This window comes from Cebus imitator, unplaced genomic scaffold, assembly GCF_001604975.1.
Source record: "Cebus imitator isolate Cc_AM_T3 unplaced genomic scaffold, Cebus_imitator-1.0 Scaffold13, whole genome shotgun sequence".
NCBI classification, from domain to species: Eukaryota; Metazoa; Chordata; class Mammalia; order Primates; family Cebidae; genus Cebus; species Cebus imitator.
Window position 1 is genome coordinate 10,846,483 of NW_016107328.1, and position 21,225 is coordinate 10,867,707.

The 21,225-nt window shown below is 43.2% G+C and overlaps 2 protein-coding genes across 3 annotated transcripts in view; one reads left to right on the top strand and one right to left on the bottom strand.

Annotated features, from left to right (window-relative positions):
* PLEKHH1 (pleckstrin homology, MyTH4 and FERM domain containing H1) overlaps positions 1 to 4,613 on the top strand; it is a 56,947-nt gene extending 52,334 nt beyond the window's left edge. The window contains exons 25-29 of the mRNA XM_017500839.2: positions 678 to 820; positions 932 to 1,061; positions 2,512 to 2,598; positions 2,907 to 3,053; positions 4,040 to 4,613. Of these exons, the coding sequence (XP_017356328.1) occupies positions 678 to 820; positions 932 to 1,061; positions 2,512 to 2,598; positions 2,907 to 3,053; positions 4,040 to 4,201 (669 nt within the window). The 3' untranslated portion in view covers positions 4,202 to 4,613. The remainder of the gene's footprint in view (positions 1 to 677; positions 821 to 931; positions 1,062 to 2,511; positions 2,599 to 2,906; positions 3,054 to 4,039) is intronic.
* Positions 4,614 to 6,233: 1,620 nt separating this feature from the next.
* PIGH (phosphatidylinositol glycan anchor biosynthesis class H) lies at positions 6,234 to 17,241 on the bottom strand. Of its 2 annotated transcripts, XM_017500861.2 has the most exons (4): positions 16,961 to 17,241; positions 11,311 to 11,520; positions 10,037 to 10,120; positions 6,558 to 7,102 (listed from the first exon to the last, which is right to left on the bottom strand). In XM_017500861.2, the coding sequence occupies exons 1-4, from the start codon at positions 17,138 to 17,140 to the stop codon at positions 7,010 to 7,012; spliced, it is 567 nt and encodes a 188-aa protein (XP_017356350.1). In that variant the 5' UTR covers positions 17,141 to 17,241; the 3' UTR covers positions 6,558 to 7,009. The 2 variants fall into 2 exon arrangements, with proteins under 2 accessions (XP_017356341.1, XP_017356350.1); XM_017500852.2 differs by lacking the exon at positions 16,961 to 17,241 and having other exon boundaries at positions 6,234 to 7,102; positions 11,311 to 11,901.
* Positions 17,242 to 21,225: the final 3,984 nt, after the last annotated feature.

The window sequence follows — 21,225 nt, forward strand, 5'->3', positions numbered from 1 at the left end:
AAAAAAAAAAAAAAAGAAAATCAAAAATATTTTTTAAAAAAGAATGAGAAAGAATCTGGATTTACATGCTGGAAAGTAAAGGGAAACAATAACAGCTGATCTTTATAATTATAAACATCAATAGCAATACTGTATGGGAGGCCTTGTACTAAGCATATATGCAATCTCCCTTGTGTATATATATCTGTATATAGCATACATCCTATTCCCACCTAATAGATGAGGAAATTGAAGCTCACTGAGTTTAAGTAACTTGATCAGAGACACAAAGCTGGGATTTGCACCAGGTGTCCAACTCCAAAGGCCACATTTAGAACACTCTACTGTACTCTGGGATCTGCAGCATCTTCAATTCTGTAGCCATATTTTTTTACTGGAAGCCAGAATTTCCACATTGTTTTCCCCTGTCTGCTACCAATTAACTGTCTTTGGAAAAGGCACTTCACTTCAGCTGCAAAATCAAAGTTAGTCAGTGATCTCTAATATTCTAGGGCCCTAAGTTTGTTTCTCTAGTGTCTATAAAACTTGAGATGAAATGTTTTTCCAAAGTATTTTTTATGTCCACTCACATCCCACCAATAGGGCAATAAAATAATGGTTTATTTCACCTCTCAACAGCTCGCACCCGGCCCATCCACCTTCAGATTTTGACTGGTCTCCATGTGCTTCTACCACAGGTAGAATACGGCGACTTGGAGAAGCCTGCCCTGCCAGGCCCTGGAGGCACATCCCCTGCCAAGGCTCAGCATCTCCTCCAGCAGGTCCTGGACAGGTTCTACCCCAGGCGATACAGACATGGGGCCCCCCCTGAACAGCTGAGGTAGGTAGGCTGCAAGGTTTTGCAGCAAGTCACTGTGGGGAGGCCTCAGAGCTGGAATGAAGACATGTTGGCACTTCACTGGCACCATTTCTCTCCATCTTCCCACATCAGGCACCTGGCAGATATGTTGACCACAAAATGGGCAGCATTGCAAGGCTGCTCCCCTCCTGAGTGCATCCGCATCTACCTGACGGTGGCCAGGAAATGGCCTTTCTTTGGTGCTAAGCTTTTTGCTGCTCAGGTAAGTGCCAGTGGAAGGAGCAGCCCACACCCTCAGGTGTGTCCCCATCTGCTCCTGTTTGAGCCAGACCAGTCTGCAGCCCCCACTTCCACACCAGTAACCACCAGGGGTCACTATCCCTCCACCATTTCTGGCCTTCTCCAGATTTCAGCAGTTCAGAGCAGAGTTAATTGTGATTGCTTATCTTCATCTGTCCTTTGTTGACTACCCCAATAGAAAAGATGCGATCAACTAATTCACACACAAACATTCAGACTTGATATAATATCCCTCTCAAGAGTGCTTTTGTTTTGTTTTTTTGAAGTTTGACAGAACGATGTATAACCTAAACAAATATATCTCCACTGGTTTGATATGGATACAGGGGAATCACATTACTCAGGCAACAGTTAATTTCACCTCTGTATGAAGGCCAGGTGGGCAATAGTAATTTCAGAAGGAACTTTTCTTCACTGGGTGTCTGGTGTGCATAAACATTATAGATAATTACAGCTCAAAGATGGGCAGTGATCCTGTTTACTGAAGCCACAGATCAGAAAATGGCCATTCATTCATTCAACAAATAGTTGAGCTCCTACTATGTCCAGTGCTGGTTGTTTGAGGTTATAAGAGGTGAGAAAATCAGACATAGTCCTTGTCTTCATGGAGCTTCCCATCTAGTGCAGGAGATGTATATTCATCAAATAGTCGTGTTCATTTTTTTCTCTATACATATTTAGTATGTATAAGCCATCACAAGTGCTGTGAAGGAAATGTACAGAGCTTGTTATAAAGGTATATAATGGGGACCCACTTGGTCTGGGAGGTTGGGAAAAGCTTCTGAAAAATGCCACATGTCCAATGTCTATCTGCCTCCCTTTGGGGTAAGAGAGAGAGATTTTCTGGATTGCCATAGTGTAGTCCTGGCAGGGAAAATCAGTCATTACAGGAATGTGCACTAAATAGTCACTTTCTTACTGGTAGGGCCTAAAGCCACAGGACTGCATTCTTGCTTTCCTATTTCTTACAGTCCCTAGGAGATTGGTTGAAGTCAGAAGCACTTCAGCTTGGAGACTAGAGGTTTCAGAACGCTGTTTCCAAGACTAGGAGAAAACCACCTGTTCCCCATTCCCCTAACAGAGCAGCCAGGGCCGGCGTCTGTTCTGTAGCACAGAGCTTTCCATCCAGTGTGCTGTGGCAGCATGGGTTCTCAGGACACCAAGAGAAAGATCGCCTCTGCCTTTAGGATGGTTAGTAGGTGGCCAGAGCCCCAAGGCCAAGTGTCTCCTTTCACAGGTAGCTTTTTCTATTTACTGGATACACCATACGAAACCATCTTTGTTTTCTAAGATCAGGTGGCTGAAAATCACTGCCTAGCAGATCCCTGGATGTGCCTTCTTTCTCAGAAAGTTCTTATAGTTCAAAATCTCTAACTGTGGACATACCTGATGGGTTATTTCTGTTTCCCTAGCCTGCCCAGCTGTCTTCCAAGGAGAACGCTCTGGTGTGGATTGCTGTGAATGAGGATGGTGTCAGCATCCTGGACCACAACACTATGGTATGAAAGGATGCAGGCTGCTCCCTGACCCCTCCAGCTCCTCAGCATGGTCTTTTCTTCTCCTCTGTGGACTCAAAAGCCTGAACCCAGTGACCATGGTTGCCCTAGCCCCTCTCATGCCCTAGCCCCACTGTCCTCTAGTCTAGACACTGTTCGTAGACATTCAAGACAGAGATCTCCAAATTATGACCACTTGGGAGTTTTTTCCTAATTAAGGCTGCCTGTGCCTAGAAGAGACGGGGGTGCTGGTGCCTAGCTCGGGGGACAGGTGGAAAGTTTCCCCAGAACTGACTGGTTCCTTTCCACAGCAAGTGCACATCACTTACCCCTACTCTTCAGTGACAACCTTTGGTGGCTGCAGGGATGACTTCATGCTTGTGATTAGAACTATCCCAGACCAGAGCTCTGGAAAAAGCCACATTGAGAAGTTGATCTTCCGGATGGCTGCTGCCAAGGTAGGTCTGACAGCTGCTAAAACGTTCTACTCTGGTAAGATGTGGTGGGCTTGGAGCTTAGAAAGGAAACTGGGGTTATGCTAGTGCTCTACAAGGGCCTTGCCCAGATAAAAGTGTGGGCCTTATCTGTAATTAGTATTCTAAAGGGTTCAGGTGGTGTTGCATCTCAATATCACTGTTCAGCTAGTAGGTAAAGGAGCATATTCGGAGGGAGCTAACTCTGGCATTGCTATTATTATGCTATTCGCTTTTTCTTTTTTATTCTCTCAAGCTCCAGCATCATGCAGTCCTCAGTTGGGTGCTTACTTGCTCTATTCTCTTCCTTGCAGCAGACTCGAGGCAGGGCAGCTTCCTCGTTACAGTGCTCTCATGTTATCCCTGGGTTCTGCTGACCCAACGCTAGCTACAAAGTGGGACAGTCCCACAGTGCTCCCTCTTCCTTGTCATGGGGAAGACAGCAAAAAGACCTCTTTTGCTTTAATGACTTTGTTCTATTCAATATAGGAAATGTTGACCAGCAAAAATAGCAATTACAAAGGCTTAGGAACCTAAGTTCTGATTTATTGTTCCTAACTCCCCTGTGACTCACTGGAAAGCCTGTTGTTCTCGACTTTTTAATCCTAAAGTTAGAGTTTGCCAAACCTACTCCTCCTTTAATACCACCCCTGCCAAAGGAGAGGATCTACAGATCACTTTCTCAAGAAGGCCCCCTTCCCTGGTTGTAGAGCTAAGCAGAGTAGAACACAGGGCCTCCTTTTCTCAGAAGGGCACTGTGCATCTCAGAGGATCTCCAGACCAACAGGGGTCCACATCACTAGGCCTCTGAACTGCAGTCATGATTCTCTTTGGATATTTTCTCCCAGGTGGATATTTTAAAAGATTAAATAAACTGAGGCCCAGGAACTCAATATAAGAGCTAATAAGTGAGAAAGCCAGGATTCAAGCCAAGAATAGTTAATTCTTCCACATCTCTGACCTCCTCTTAGATTGCAGAAGCTACCTTCATCATGGCCAGCTATATGAACCATTGCTCTACAACTGTGAACCCACCCACCCACCCACCTGGAGCCCGCCAGCTGTGGGAACTGGATGGACGACAGTTCTTTGCTTCTGTTTCCTGTGCTACCAAGGGGCCAACGTTGCTGTGAATATTTCTCCTACTGCATTCCCCACCACCACTAGTGCCTCTGGATTTAGAGATACATATCCTGGAGTATGATACTACTGTGATGGGTCTAACAGCCCCCCACCACTCTTGTTCTGTGAAATGTGCATTTTAGTGTCTGTGAAGCCTTTACTCTCTAGGTGCTTTATAATGTTTCAGGGCCCAGCTTTTTAAAATCCAGACCCAGTGTTAAAACCACTTATTCCTTTTTTTTGTAAGAATAACTCTAGATGCTACCTGATTCTATAGACAGGGGTGATCCACTATTACTGAGGGCATCAGTGCTATAAGTTAAGGCTTTCTGCACTGATACTCTCAAGGAAGCTTTTTTTGGGGGGTGGGGGGAGGATAGAGTCTATGTTGCCCAGGCTGGAGTGCAGTGGCCCGATCTTGGCTCACTGCAACCTCCGCTTCCCAGGTTCAAGCAATTCTCCTGCCTCAGCCTCCTGAGTAGCTGGGATTGCAGGTGTGCACCACCATGCCTAATTTTTGTACTTTTAGTAGAGATGGGGTCTCACCATGTTGGCTAGGCTGTTCTCGAACTCCTGACCTCAGTTGATCCACCCACCTTAGCCTCCCAAAGTGCTGGGATTACAGGCGTGTGCCACCGCGTCTGGCCTGGAAGCTAATTTTTTAATATTGTATATGGTCTTATTTATACTTGAAGTTTTCCGAACGTCGCTAAACAGAATAGGAGTAAAATTTCCAATTCTCCTGCACTCTGACAGAAGCCTAGAACTCACTAAACTGGACTGCCTTTCCCAAATGGGAAAGGTGCTGACAGAGCTGGAGAAAAAAGAATAGACTCACTTTTCCCCATTATTGGTATGTAGGCATTGGTACTGCCCCTTCTCCCTGATAAGATTCAAGCTCTTTCTCTCACACTGGACTATAAACCAAACCCATGCAATGTGCAAGCAAGGGCAGGGAGTAGTTCCAATCTGACCTCTCCCTGTCTCATTTTAATGACTGGACAGGGCTCAGTGAAGGCTGTGTTCACTACTGTGGGCCACTATTTGTTTCCTTGCTCTTGTAAAAGACCAAGCAAATGCACTCTGCTTTTTGCTGCTGTAAGACCACCAAAAATGAGTCAGAAACACAGAAGACTATTTCAGGCATGTGGGCCTGGATATGCTCCTTGAGACTTCTGGCAAACTTCTGCTGGGAATTAGTTTGAGGGTGAGGATACATATGTGATAGTTGCCCTAGCCTAAGAGTAGCAGCTAAAAGAAATAAAGTTTCTTTCATCCTTTGCCTTACTGATAACACCATAGCCCTTCTCAATTCAGATCTTCTGATTGAGTGCAGAGGAGACTATCTACACCTTCCCCTAACAAAACCAAAACGAAAGAGTTCATACTCTGATTTTCCAATATCTGAGAAACTGAGTTTTATTTCATAGCTCTAAGGCAGCCTTACTATCTGTCAATAAAGTGCTGAAAACTATTTAGCAGTAGCATCCAAAACCAAGCCTTTAGCCAATAATATCTGCATATTGTGCACAGCAAAAACTGTGAGGCCAGGACTAGTTTATCTGAATGCCTCAGCTGCTGTAAGCTTCTCCTCTTTCACCCTGTAAACTGACAAGCATGATGAAAAAAGCAGCACATCCAAGTCTCTGCCTCTTTTAAATGTATTTGACTTTGCAAGGCAAGTAGTTGTACAGTCATTTCTATTCACACCTTTTACCCCAGGATTTGGGGATTTAGCGGAGACATTTCTACCTCGAACAAGTCACATGTACTACAGGTTCCTGAACAATTCCTGCAGGGCTGGTGATAGACATAGCAGCTCTGGTTTTATAATATCTTGGGTGTCTCTAAGGCCAATAAGAACAACATTATCTACCCAGAGAAAGCATAGTAGGAGCCCGAAGGAAGAGTAAACAAGAAAGGAGCTGTGTTCACACTGAATTTGTGGTCAATTTCCCCCACCCTCTCTCCAGCCCAACCCTTCAGGAATCCTCTTTTAGTTTACTGATTTTATACAGAAGAAACTGCCTTAGAAACAAAGGATTCAATGATTTGCTTATTTATTCTTTGTTAACATGAGTGTCCCATGTCTGAAAACCAAAGTCAAATTTCTGTCTGGCCTTTTGTCTCATCTCTCTTGGCAAAAGTATCTTTTAAAATGATTTTAAAAATGCTGAGTAACAGAAAAGTATTAATGTGCTTGACACCATGACTGAAATGCCATGATCTTGTTTGTCAATAAAAAGCAGCTATCTGTGAACCAGGTAACTGTTGTTTTGGAAGGAAATCTGTTTCAGAGAGTCGTAAACAAGCCCTGTAGAGAACACAGGTGCTAGGTTGACAGACTCATCTTTTGTAGGACATTTCTTCCTGCTAAACAGTACCTGATGGGCTTGATTTTTTTTTTTTTGTAAGTTGACACAGGGTTACTATGTAATTAGTAAGTATACCTTTCTCAAGACAGTTGATGGTAGCTTTCCATTGTTTTGCTTCACCAACATCAACACAAAGTAAACCTGAACATGCTTAGCAATTTCACAAAGTGCTTTGCTGACATTACTTTTGACATACTGTGTCAAAATTCTTACAGTCTCCCCTCCTTTGGTAAAGTAGGCAAAACCTTACAAGGAAAACACTATAATACACAGAAATACATTGAATTAGATTTCCAGTCACCTGCTCTATGGCTGAGATGCACTACATCCATACTGGTTCCTACGACTGTGTCCACCTGATGGTTTAGAGTATGGAAAACCAGACACTATGGCTTAAAAGTCATCTCCTGTGAAAGACAATGCTGGCCTTCTGAATGCTGGGCCTCATGGGTTTGTAGATGTGGCTTTCTGCTGTGCCAGGATCTCCTGGCAGCTCCTGTATACTTCAATCAAGCAATCCAGCCGGGGCTTGGCACTCTGAATTCCAAAGGGGAGATATGCAGAGTCAAGGTGAATGTGAGAACAGTGGTGCTGCATCCACATGCAACTTTTTTTTTTTGAGACAGAGTCTTGCCCTGTCCCCCAGGGTGGAGTATAGTAGCACAATCTCAGCTCACTGCAACCTCTGCATCCTGGGTTCAAATGATTCTTGTGCCTCAGCCTCCCAAGTAGCTGAGACTACAGGCACAAACCACCATGCCCAGCTAATTTTTGTATTTTTAGTAGAGACTGAGTTTCGCCATGTTGGCCAGGCTGCTCTTGAAGGCCTGCCCCAACCTCCCAAAGTGCTGGGATTAGAGGCGTGAGCCAAGGTGCTGGGCCCACATGCAATTTCAATCTTTCACCCACATCAAAGGGTATAAATAGCACAGCAGTGAGCTCAGGGAGTTAAGTTCAGGCCTCAGAGCACCTTGCTGGGAAGAGTCCCAGCTAGGCTCACAGCCCAGCTTGTGAATTGTGCGAGGTAAGAGATCAAATGATAGCTTTTTAATCTGTCTAAATTTCATGAACTCCATCTCTAAGAGTAAGCAAGAGGATAAATAAAATGGACCCTCGAGAAATGTCACAAGTTGTAAAATAGCCCTCAAAGACAAGAAGGGCAATTTAATATGTAAATATTGAAAAATGCTTTGTACAATGAAATGTAACACAACCGAAATTAAAAGAAAAACCACAGAATGGAAAAAATATATGTGAAAGTATATTTAATAAAAGTGTACTACCCAAAATATATAAAGAATTGTTAAAAATATAAAAAATCTATACAAATATATAATGTTCAGTTTCTACCTAACAGAGAAGATAGGTAGTTTAAAATAATAGGAAATATTGATAGGTAATACAAGGAAATATAAAAAGCCTATCATTTAAGCCGGGCGTGGTGGCTCAAGCCTGTAATCCCAGCACTTTGGGAGGCCGAGGCGGGTGGATCACGAGGTCAAGAGATCAAGACCATCCTGGTCAACATGGTGAAACGCCGTCTCTACTAAAAATACAAAAAATTAGCTGGGCATGGTGGCACGTGCCTGTAATCCCAGCTACTCAGGAGGCTGAGGCAGGAGAATTGCCTGAACCCAGGAGGCGGAGGTTGCGGTGAGCCGAGATCGCGCCATTGCACTCCAGCCTGGGTAATAAGAGCGAAACTCTGTCTCAAAAAAAAAAAAAAAAAAAAGCCTATCATTTAAAGAGTTACAAATTCACCTACTTTAAAATGCCTTTACCTACACATTAGGTTAACAAAGCTAAATTCGCTATTAGACAAGATGGTAGAAAAACAAGTACAAAACCCCCAAGTAGGCCGGGCGCGGTGGCTCAAGCCTGTAATCCCAGCACTTTGGGAGGCCGAGGCGGGTGGATCACGATGTCAAGAGATCGAGAACATCCTGGTCAACATGGTGAAACCCCGTCTCTACTAAAAATACAAAAAATTAGCTGGGCATGGTGGTGCGTGCCTGTAATCCCAGCTACTCAGGAGGCTGAGGCAGGAGAATTGCCTGAACCCAGGAGGCAGAGGTTGCGGTGAGCCGAGATCACGCCACTGCACTCCAGCCTGGGTAACATGAGTGAAATTCCGTCTCAAAAAAAAAAAAAAAACCCCAAGTATAATAAAGTTGTCCAATCTCTGGAGCCGAATCTTAAACACTAGAAATCTATAACACTAGAAATCTATATAATCTATTCATAAGATTTAATAAAATAATTTTGAATTATAATGCAAAATAATTTGTTAGCTTAGCTATCTTAAGTCCTTTATGAAAAAGGTCAGTGAGGCAGGGTTAACTGTATACATAAATATGTGCATAAATAACTACCTATAATTTATTATCATGTTTGTATAATTTTAGTTTTGTTTTTTGAGATGGAGTCTTGCTCCAGGCTGAGTGCAGTGGCATGATCACAGCTCACTGCAGCCTCTACCTCCTGGGCTCAAGCAAGCCTACCTCAGCTTCCCAAGTAGCTGAGACCACAGATGTGTGCCACTATGCTCGGCTAATTTTGGTATTTTTTGTAGAGATGGGGGTTTCACCATGTTGCCCAGGCTGGTTTTGAACTCCTGAGCTCAAGTGATCTGCCTGCCTCAGCCTCCCAAAGTGTTGGCATTACAGTTGTGAGCCACTGCACCCAGCTGATAAGTGTTTTTTTATAAGAGCAAAACAAAAAACCCAGGCATGATTTTAAAAGCTAGCAAGAGTGGCTAAACTGTTATTTCAATATATTATATGATATAATTATTTAAAATAATAAATATAATGGCCTTTGTAGAATACATATATATTAATTTACAAAGACACATAATAGTGTACAGTGTGAGTATATCAATGACCTCTATCTGAAAAACTGTACATTAGTAGACAGAGTCAAAGTAGATGAATGGTGATTTGTAGGTAGAAGTTGCTATATATTTGATTGTTTTCTTTAAAATGTGCACAAGGCCAGGTGTGGTGGCTCATGCTTGTAATCCCAACACTTTGGGAGACCGTGGCGGGAGAAGTGCTTGAACTCAGGAATTCAAGATCAGCCTAGACAACATGGCAAGACCATCTCTATTAAAAATTTAAAGATTAGCAGGGCGTGATGGTGCACACATATAGTTCCAAGTACTTAGGAGGCTGAGACAGGAGGATTTCTTGAGCCTAGGAGGTGGAGGCTGCAATGAGTGGTGATCACACCACTGCACTCCAGCCTGGGTAACAAAGTGAGACTCTGTCTAAAATAAAATAAAATATACATTAATTAATTAATATTTTTCAAGGCCTATATTTGCCTCAGAAAGGAACTTCTCAACTGAAATCCTAATTCTCACTCAAAACAGCTGTCAGGTATCTTCCACTACTCTGACAAATGGAATTTACACTCCTACTGAAAAGGTTGAGGATTAATTGGAGAATGGTAAAAGTGTTCTATGCTCACCTGGAAGACAGGTACTACTTGGGATATCCCATGTGGTTCCACTGGATCCTTCAGTAAGATGCAGAGGTAATAAATCACCTTTTGCTGTAAGAAAATAAATAGCAAGGTCTAAGTGAAAATCATTTTGCATTCTTTTTTTCCTTTTCTTTTTTTTTCTTTTTTTGAGATGAAGTCTCACTCTGTTGCCCAGGCTGGAGTACAGTGGCACGATCTCGGCTCACTGCAACCTCCACTTCCCAGGTTCAAGCAATTTTCCTGCCTCAGCCTCCTGAGTAGCTAGGATTACAGGTGTGAGCCACCACACCCGGCTAATTTTTCGTATTTTTAGTAGAGACAGGGTTTTACCATGTTGGCCAGGCTGGTCTGGAACTCCCGACTTCAGGTGATTCACCCCCCTTGGCCTCCCAAAGCACTGGGATTACAGGTGTGAGCCACCGGACCTGGCCACATTCCTTTTTCCCAAGGGAAGGCTCAACACTTTTTCATAAATGGTTATCTCTAAGTAGTAGAGCACTTGATAGCTTTTGAAGTGGGAGAAAAGTATATTCTCATTCTTTAAATGAAAAAAGAGAGCCAGGAGTAGTGGCTCAGACCTGTAAACTAAACATTTTGGGGAGGACACGGCAGGAAGATGGCTTGAGCCCAGGAATTCAAGACCAGCCTAGGCAATATAGTGAGACTCCATCTCTACAAAAAATAGAAAAAACGAGCTAAGCATGGTGGTACGCGCCTGTAGTCCCAGCTACTTGGGATGCTGAGGTGGGAGGATGGCTTAAGCCTGGGAATTTGAGACTGCAGTGAGCTGTGATCATGCCACTGCACTCCAGCCTGGGCAACAGAGTGAGACCCTGTCTCAAAAAAATTGAAAAAAGAAAGAGAAGGAAAAAATGCCAGTGATAATTTTGAAGATAAAGTTGAAATGTTAATTCCCTATCCATGAAAGCCTGCTGCATGTCTTTAAAAATAAAGTGATTTATCTGTTTAATGTCCACCATCACAGCAATCTCAAATTTTTCTTCCAAATTCCAACTTAAGGGCCCAAATCAGCTGAATGCAGTAGCTTACTTTTCACTTTTATTAAATGTATTTTATTAAATGTGCCAGCCAAAAAGAAGACTCTAGTACTAAAAGTAGTAGAGCAGAGGGTCTTCATGTTTAATTCTGTGACATTAAGTACTCTGGGTATTTAGGTATTAAGTTTAGATCTGGGAACATCCCTTGGGCTGGCTACCTCCTCCAGAGAGGCCTGTAATACTTACCTCTTAAATACTTACCATGTAAATAGCCTCATTGATGACAATATCCTTGACCTTGCCCATCTCTATGAAGGTAGTACTTTCTTTGCCTGAAGCATAAGATGAAGTCATCTGAATGCCAAGAGAATCAATGATTAACAGAGTCTCCTGGTCAATCTTCACAAAATGGAGATAACCAAGCAGACCTACGAGGGTGATGAAGATGGCAGCAGAGAGGATCATGCTGTTCTGAAGAGAGAGCCAGATACAGGCAGTAAGATTACCAAGTGGTCCTCTGCATATACCTGTGCTGTACAAGTCAACTTCAGGCAATGAAGAAAAAGGCCTTTCTTCTGTTGTTGGATGAGGCGAACATGCATGGAGGAAAAGGAAATTGCTTTTATTTGGGTTCTGAGGTGCTATGAAAGTATACAGTGAAACAGATCCAGACAACACATGGATAGGTCTGGGGAAAACCTCCATCAGCAAAATGTCCATCATCACAGCAATCTCAGAAATTTTTCTTCCAAAATTCCAACTTAAGGGCCCAAATCAGCTGAATGCAGTAGCTTACACCTGTAATTCCAGCTACTAGGGAGGCTGAGACAAAAGGATCACTTGAGCCCAGGAGTTCAAGGCTGCAGTGGGCTATGATCATACAACTGCACTCTAGCTTGGGAACCAGAATAAGATACTGCCTCTTTAAAAAAAAAAAAAGGATCCGGCCAAGCATGGTGGCTCATGCCTATAATGCCAGCACTTTGGGAGGCTAAGGTGGGCAGATCACAAGGTCAAGAGATTGAGACCATCCTAGCCAACATGGTGAAACCCTGTCTCTAACTAAAAATACAAAAATTAGCTGGGCGTGTTGATGCACACCTGTAGTCCCAGCTACTTGGGAGACTGAGGCAAGAGAATTGCTTGAATCTGGGAGGCAGAGGTTGCAGTGAGCTAAGATCACTCCACTGCACTCCAGCCTGGTGACAAAGCGAGACTAGTCTCAAAAAAAAAAGGACCAAAATATTTTCCTTTCACACATTCTCAGCAGAATACAAGAGGGAGTTATGTCCTGATAAACTCATTGTAAGATGAAAATGCATTTAATATTGAGTTCTAGCACTAAATAAACTAAAATTTAAAAATGCATTTAATACACCTAACCTATCAAACATCAGAGCTTAGCCTAGCCTACCTTAAATGTGCTCAGAACACTTATATTAGCCTACAGTTGGGCAAATCATGTAACGCAAACCTTGTTTTATAGTAACGTGGAAAATCTCATGTAATTTATTCAATGCTGTACTTAAAGTGAAAAACAATGTTTGTATGGGCATTTTAAGTATAGTTTCTGACTGTGTATTATTTCTGCATCATACTAAAGTAAAAAAATCTAAGTCAAACCATCATAAGTCAGGAACCATTTGTATATAATACAGAATCATAGACTGAACAATTATGAAGTACTTAGCACAGTGTAGCTGATACTAGGCTTGCCTAATAAACAGCCACCCACCCGCCCCAATTGAACTAGGGAGTGAATCATGATTGGTTCCCAGTCCTGTGACACAACTCTGCCAATGAGATGTGAGGGGAGATCTGCTGGAGGGACTTCTGGAAAACTTGAGTTCATCTTTAAAAATCTACAGAAGAGAAGTTCCCTTCATCATGAGGTTTACATACCTGGAACTACTATGGCCTCTGCCAGACCCAGTGGAGAGCTAGAGGACGCTAAGGGTGGAAGTGCAGTTTCTGCACTTGGAGGACCAAATGGAGGACAAGTAGAGTACATAGGGGGTCAGCAGTAAGATTACAAGAGCCGGAATCAAATGAGTCTCTATGTGAACTTGGGAGCCCTCCTACCTTATGACTTCTTGTTAATAGAAAAGGTCCTTCTCTCTTAAGGCTATTTTAGTTTTTCTGTGACTTACAGTTGACTAAGTGATGTGTTAAGGGCTCAAAAAAGGGTGTCTATTATTTATTCCCTTGATTCTAAGACACATGTACGATCTTTAACATTTCTGAAGTTAAAATGTGTTTTCCTATTGGTGTGTTTCTTTCATGTGGCATTATTTTATCTTTTTTTACCAGAAGCTATTATTTAGAAGGCTGGCACAGGAAAAAAAATTATTGATGACATAAAATCAAAGAAATTTGGTAATTTTGGACTGCATTCCTGGAGGGCAGGAAATGTCTTATTATTCTTTGTACTGACAAGACGCCCTCCTTTGTCTACCTCTAGTCAGGCTCCTGTAAGCCCTCTAGGCTCTGACCTTGACATCTTTGTTGGGCCTGCACTGCCCACCCAGCTGTAGCAAGAATCTTGCTGAATCAGTTTAGAAAGAACTCCTACCCTTGGTATTTGATCAGCCTGGCCTGCCTTCAGCAAGAATCCTGTCAAGTCAGTTTAGCCAGAATCCCACCTTGCCCCTGATGTTTCCTTTGAGTAATTTTCTATCCATTGACTCCCACCCTGTTCCTTGACTATAAATCTCCACTTGTTCACGCTGTATTCAGAACTGAGGAATTTGGAATTCTCTACTGAAGTCTCTTTTCCCCTATTGTAGTTGTTCCTGAATAAAATCTGTTTTTTTACCACTTCAACTACTCACTAGCTCTGGTTTTCTTTGATGGTCTCTTTCTACTTCCTTATACTTAACCCACAGTGTTAGATCAGGGATCTGCAAACTATTTGGGCCTGTGGTCTGGCTTTGTCTGGTCCATCTCAAGCGAAGAATGATTTTTAAGTTTTTATAGGGCTGTAGAAAGAAAGAAAAGAATATTATAAGACAGACCCACAGAACCTGCTATATTTACTATCTAGTCTTTTAAAGAAAATGTTTGGGCCAGGCATGGTGGCTCACGCCTAGAATCCCCACACTTTGGGAGGCCAATGTAGGGGGATTGTTTGAGGCTAGGAATTCAAGACCAGCCTGGGCAACATAGTGAGACCCCATCTCTACAAAAAATACAAAAATCAGCCAGGTGTGGCAGCACACACTTGTAGTCCCAGCTACTCAGGAGGCTGAGATAAGAGGATCACTTGAGTCCAAGAGACTGAGGCTGCAGTGAGGGGTATTCATACCACTACACTCCAGCTTAAGGAAACAGAGTGAGAACCTGCCTCAAAAAAAAAGAAAGAAAAAGTTTGCTGATCTCTGTGCTATTTGTTGATTGATGAATGGAGGATTCAGTACTGGGTCTCTGATGAACCAAAAAGATCTAATTTTGCAATTAAGATTAATTGCACTGAATAAGCATTATGAAGAATGGAGAGGAATACAATTCAGCCCTGACCCTTACAGATTTATTAAAGGCAAGATTAATATACAGAAAATATTCTGGAGGATACTCTGATACTGACTACAAGTGCCAAAGGAAAAGTCTTTTTTTTATAAAAAAAGAAAGAAAAGATATAAAAGCACACAAGAATATATCCCATCACATCCAAGGAAATAGGATTTAATTGGTGCAGGGGAGGTGGTGGTTAGTGACCATTCTAATTAGTTGAAAGGGAAGGGAGAAGCACATTCCAGGTTGGAATAAACAAAGGAACAACCTGGAACTTTAATAGAACTGTGAACTCAAAAACATGAAGGGATTAAGGACAGTAAATCCTTAGGGATTTGATCCATGTCAGTTTTCCAAAGAAAGCAATCCATGCCTAGAACTTCATTACTACCTGCATTTTTTTTACTTCATTTTTCTGTATAGAATTCAAACAATTCAATATTCATTTGAGTTGGTATTAAGCTGTATGTTTGAATGAATTCCTTCAATCAGACTTCTTCTCATTCCAGATATTCACTACTCTCATAAACAGTTTTGAATAGAAAAAGTAAGAAATTTTGGCACACAGAGCCCTTAGGAAGTGTTGCAGTAGAGTTTAAAGGAAGATGAGGTCACTAAATCCTGGGCACTTGATAGGGGTGAGCAGCATACACCAGGATGAGAGACGTAAGTACAGAGGGGACCTGGCATAAAAGCAGGCTTTTGTTTTTAAATTTTGCCTAAGATCAGCCATACAATGGTATAAAGGAAAAAAAAGGGTCTTGGAGTCAGAGATCCCTGGGTTTGAAGCCCAGATATGCCATTTACTGCTTTGAAACTTTTGGTAAGTCATTATTCTTTGTAAGCCTTGGTTTTCTTCATTCTAGGGCTGAAGTAAGGAATTCAGTAAAGCATCCGGCACTCAGTGGGCATTTAATAAATATCTATTTCCTCCTCCTCCTCACGTGACCACATACATAGGCTATAACAACTCAGGCTAGTACCAAAATTCAACTATACTATATTTTAAGTGTTGGGGGGGATGTGAAATCCATTTAATCATTTTAACTGACTTATGAACAAAATGTTTTTTGTTTTTTTTTTTTTTGAGACAGAGTCTCCCTTTGTCGCCAAGGCTAGAGTGTAGTGGCACGATCTTGGCTCACTGCTACCTCTGCCTCCTGGGTTCAAATGATTCTCCTGCCTCGGTCTCCCAAGTACCTGGGACTACAGGCATGTGCCACCACGCCCAGCTAATTTTTGTATTTTACAAATACAAAACACATGGTGATACAAATACAAATACATAGTGAGACACAGTTTCACTATGTTGGCCAGGCTGGTCTCGAACTCCTGACCTCAAGTGATCCACCTGCTTCGGTCTCCCAAAGTGCTAGGTTACAGGCATGAGCTACCCCCCTGCCTGAACAGACTTTTAGATAGTTTTCTACAATTAGGGCAGTCTTAATTCTGCATATTTCTATGCTAAATTAACATATTCTGAAATATGCTTTGACAGAAAAAAAGCTAATGGATGCAGTAATGGAAACAGTATCCAAGTTACAGAAATAAATAGCCCTGCAGTACTTAACTCAGATCAGATCACTTCTGGGATAATACATTCAATTCAGGCACTACATATGAAACTAGAACTCATCCCGAAAAGGCAATTAGGATAATTCTTCTTATTTGAGAACTGTTACAAAGTTACTGCATTTAACCCTCACAGTATCATGAAGCTGGCATGGCAGGCATGAATTCTATTTTAGAGATGTAGAAAATTGAGGCTCAGAGAAAACAGGAATGAATCTAGAAACTGAGCGCAGATACCACACACGTCCAAAATTTCATAATCCTTTAGAAAGTACTTAAAATTGGGGGAGAGTTTGGGAGAAGAGAGGGTTAAACTGTATTGAAAAACAGATTAGGAAGAACTATAACATTGTATACACACAGATACACAAGTGTACACTGTGGAGGCAAAGACAGTTTGTGGAAGACTACATAAGGTATTGTTAGCAGCACTGCCTTTGAGGAGCAGAAGTGATAGACGAGGAAGACCCACTTAGTAGTTCCCTGATCTCTTGGAATTAAATTACTACGAGGCTATATTACATAGAACACGTGGAAGTTAAAGTTTTAGACCGTCGTGCAAGAACTAGATGTATGCTGGGTGAACACACCGAGCAGAGCACAGACACGGAGGGGGAATGTACTGTCCAGGAGCACACATTCACCAAACGTCATTTAAAGAGCTGTCCAGCATCGGAATGGCGTCCCCAAAACCCGTGGGTTCCCGCCCTCTGGTCCTACCACTGCAGGAGGGGCCCACCAGAGATCTGGGCTCGATCAAAGATCCCAAAGACCCTCCCAAAGCCGAACCCCCTCCTCCGGGCGCGCGGAGGGGCCGACCAGCCATTACCTCGCAGAGGCTGAAGAGTCCGTAGGCCGCCAGCCACACCGTGCAGGTGACAGCGGTGAGCGAACGCAGCGAGAGCCGAGGGCAGCTGAGGCAGAACTCCCGGCAGGACGGGGAGTAGTAGCGGCGCTGCAGGGCCAGGCGGCCGCCGCAGATATCCGAAAAGCTCCGCTCATCCTCCATGACTGGCTTGCCGGCACTCGGCTGCCCGCACTCGGCTGCCCGCACAGCACCGCGGTCGCCCGCTCTCCCAGTCTCGCCTGCTCCAGACCCGCTTCCGGCAGTCGCGTCACCACGCCCCGCCCCTAAGCCCGCGCAGCCTCAGTTGTGCGCCAAGAGCTCTGCTGCGGTGTGAGGCTGTGCGTTGTTCCCGGCCGGCCTTGGCCCAGCTTCTATAATTGTCTTCGTACAAAGCTTGCTGGGGGCAACAATTCAGCGGACAGATTAAAACGCTTTTAGGCCGGGCGCCTTGGCTCACGCCTCCAGCGCTTTGGGAGGCCGAGGCGGAAGGATCGCTGGAGCCTGGGAGGTCGAGGTTGCAGCGAGCCGAGATCATGCCACTGCTCTTCAGCCTGGGCGACAGAGCGAGACCCTGTTTCGAAACAAACCCATAGTTTGTTTTTGTTTTTGTTTTGAGATGGAGTGGCGCAAACTCGGCTCACTGCAACATCTGTTCCCTGGGTTCAAGCGATTCTCCTGCCTCAGCCTCTGAGTAGCTAGGATTACAGGCGCCCACCACCACGCCTGGCTGATTTTTGTATTTTTAGTAGAGATGGGGTTTCACCATGTTGGCCAGGCTGGTCTCAAACTCCTGACCTCAGGTGATCCGCCCACCTCGGCCTCTCAAAGTGCTGGGTTTACAGGTGTGAGCCACTGAACCTGGCCCAAACCAACAGTTTTAATCGTACTTTTGCTCGGCAAGCTGATTTCTTTAAGCCAGAGTGAGCCACAAGGAGACAGTGCACCAGTATTCATTCCACTTACTCTTTTCCTGTGCCAGGTAATTTGAGGTGCCGAGGATGTAGCGGTGAACGATGTTGATGACAGTCTCTGCCCTCGAGTAGCTTCCTTTCTAGTAGGAGACGATATGGAAATAACTTAAAAGAGTGTCGCTGGCAATACTATGCTGATTGGCAGGAATGGACTGAGGACTTTACCTAGGACAGTCAGGGGAAGTCTCTGAGTAAGAGGACACTGGAGTTACAAGGGTAAGGAGACTGACAGGACTGAAGAGCTCTGGAGGAGGACTTTGCCAGAAAGAAAGACCAGGAAAGGCAAAGCTCTGGAAGCTGGAACAAGCTTGGCTTATTGAAATAATCAAAAGGCCCGAAAGGTTGGTGTATGCGGGCAACAGTTGGAAGGTGGGGAGGTAGGAAGGGGTCAGATCCAAGAGGATCTTGTAGGGTCTGTTAAGGAGTTTGGATTTCACTGCCTGGGAGTTCTCTCTCCTAAACGACCAGTTGGAAGGTGGTAGACAGGCAAGACCTGGCTGGGAAGTAAGCAGGAGTGGCAGATGCAGAAGAAATGGATAATAAAATTACTAAACTCGTGAGTAATAGTGGCTTGCGGATTCCATTTTTACTTTTGATGTGGCCCAAGAGTGGCTGTGTGGACTGTCAAAACACTTGTGATGGGCTGGGCGCAGTGGCTGATGCCTGTAATCCCAGCACTTTGGGAGGCCAAGCAGCGCAGATCACTTGGGTCAGGAGTTCAAGACCAGCCTGGCCAACATGGTGAAACCCTGTCTCTACTAAAAATTTTTTAAAAATTAGCTGGGCATGGTGGCACATGCCTGTAATCCCAGCTGCTCAGGTGGCAGGAGAATCACTTGAACTTGGGAGTTTAAGACCTGCCTGCGCAACATAGCAAGACTGTGTCTATATTAATTTGAAAAATAAAAATAAAGGGCATAAAGGTCTCACCAGCTTTAAGTCTCTCTGATGAAAGTCAGGTTTTGTTTCTTCATATTCATTCAGGATTTTGTTTCCCTTTTTTTCTAAAAGATTTCTTCAAGCATTTCTTTATTTTTCCAGTTTTTTTTTCTGTGCCCTGAATCTGACAATTAATACACCCCTTTTATTCGTCTCTTCTCACACTTCTATAAAGAACTACCTGAGACTGGGTAATTAATAAAGAAAAGAGGTTTAATTGATTCACAGTTCCGCATGGCTGGGGAGGCGTCAGGAAACTTACAATCATGGTGGAAGGCAAAGGAGAAGCAAGATGTGCCTTACATGGCAGCAGGAGGGGAGGGGGGACATGCCACATTTTTAAACCATCAGATCTTGTAAGAGAACTCACCCAGTATCATGAGAACAGCGTGGGGGAAATCCACCTCTATGATCCAATCACCTCCCACCGGGTCCCTCCCCTAACAAGTGAGGATCACAATTCAACATGAGATTTAGGTAGGCACACAGAGCCAAACCAGATCACTGCTTTTACTATCACATATATCAGTATTTAATAATTTTAAAAGTGGTATTTGCTTACTGTGGAAAATTTGAAAAATACAGAAAAGAAAAAAATGTAAACCACCCATATTCCCACCACTCAGAGATAAGTACTGTTAATGTTTTGGGGAAGCCTGTAGTCCTGGATTTCTTAACTCGGGCTCCATGGATAGAATCAGTGTTTCATTTTTAGGTCCATAACTTCTAATTCACATTTAACATTAGGCCGGGCGCAGTGGCTCACACCTGTAATCCAAGCACTTCGGAGGCCAAGGCAGGCAGATCACCTGAGGTCGGGAGTTCAAGACCAGCCTAACCGACATGGTGAAACCCCGTCTTTAAAAAAATTAATAAATAATAAAAATAAAATTTAACATTTCTTTTGATTATGAATATAGGCAAAAAACTAGTATTGTAGAGCTTGTGATTTTTGTCACTGACAGAAATCACAGATATTTTTACAATAATTGTTTCAAAATGTCAAAATTGCAATGATTATTAGATCCACCACTAGATATTGTTTTTAATGTGTCAGTAAAGAAAAACATATCACTATAACACATTTTTAACAATATTTTGATAACTATATTTTAATGTAGTTGATTTTCTTAGAAGTCCCATGTATTTATACACTTTAAAACATTATTGTAATAAATGTTTTAAATGTGTTTCACCAGACTTCCAGAGGGTCTACAATACAAAAATGTTAAGAACCTGTATAGGCTAAGAAGTTTCTTTTTTTTTTTTTAATGACAAGATGACAAGGTCTTGCTCTTCACCCAAAGTGGAGCGCAGCAGTGGTACAGTCACGGGTCACTGTGGTCTCAACCTCCTGGGCTCAAGAGATCCTCCCACCTCAGCCCCCTAAGGGGTATCTGAGGGAGGTTCTGTAACCAATCCCCCACTAATATAGAGGGACAACTGTATATAACACCTTAAACAAAAGGAAGGAGGTTTAGGGCTTCAGTGGGAACACATGGAAAGTTCTATTGGGCTTTTTGATGCCAAATGAAGCTGAATTAGGACTTTCTGGTGCTAACCCTCAGTTTTTTTCCCCAATCAGAAAAATTCCTCAGAGGAAATCGCAGAAGTTTGTCACAGTCCTGGAGGCTGGGAAGTCCAGGATCATGTTGCCTGCAGATTTGGTGTCTGGTGATAGCCCATTTCATAGATGACACATTCCTGCTGTGTCCTCACATGGTACAAGGGGCAAGGCAGCTCTCTGGGCACTTTTTTTTCTGTACAAGAGCACTGGAAAGAAAACAACAAAACAAAATACAAACAGTTTGATTCTCCTGTTGTTTCTCACAACACAGAAAGCTTCTGTGACCAAGTGTATTGGGGGGGTTTCCCCACACACCAAGCAAGCAATTCAATTCTGACACTGTCCACCTAGAAGTCATGTCAGGTCCCACAGAACTTGTCAACAGCTCAGTCCTACAAAAGTGCCCCTGACTTGAGACATCAGTCACAAGTCCAAGCTTCTGGAACTTCCCACCAACCAGCCATTAATTGGCATTCCCACAACGCTCCTTTTGGGTTCAGTTAATTTCCTATTAAACTCTGTCTTTGCTGCAACTCCTGCTGTTCTCAGTGGTTCTTTTCAGGGCAGCAGGCAAGAAAAACTGGTTAGGCTGTGACACCTGTGCCACTTGCTCATGAAGGCTCACAGAACTCTGGGAAACACTTGACTTATGCTTCCTCGTTTATTATAATGCATATTTTAAAGGATACAAATGAATAGCCAGATGAAGAGATACATAGAGGGAGGTCTGGGAAGGTCCTGAGCTCAGGCACGTTTGTCCCCATGGAGTT

What these genes read in the sequence shown, in the direction of transcription:
- PIGH (XM_017500852.2), bottom strand. Translation starts at nt 11,772, where the DNA reads ATGATGGACATTTTGCTGATGGAGGTTTTCCCCAGACCTATCCATGTG. An exon ending in TCAATGAGGCTATTTACATG is followed by an intron (nt 10,121 to 11,310) that starts GTAAGTATTTAA and finishes ATTTTCTTACAG; the next exon opens with CAAAAGGTGATTTATTACCT. An exon ending in AAGTAGTACCTGTCTTCCAG is followed by an intron (nt 7,103 to 10,036) that starts GTGAGCATAGAA and finishes TTTGGAATTCAG; the next exon opens with AGTGCCAAGCCCCGGCTGGA.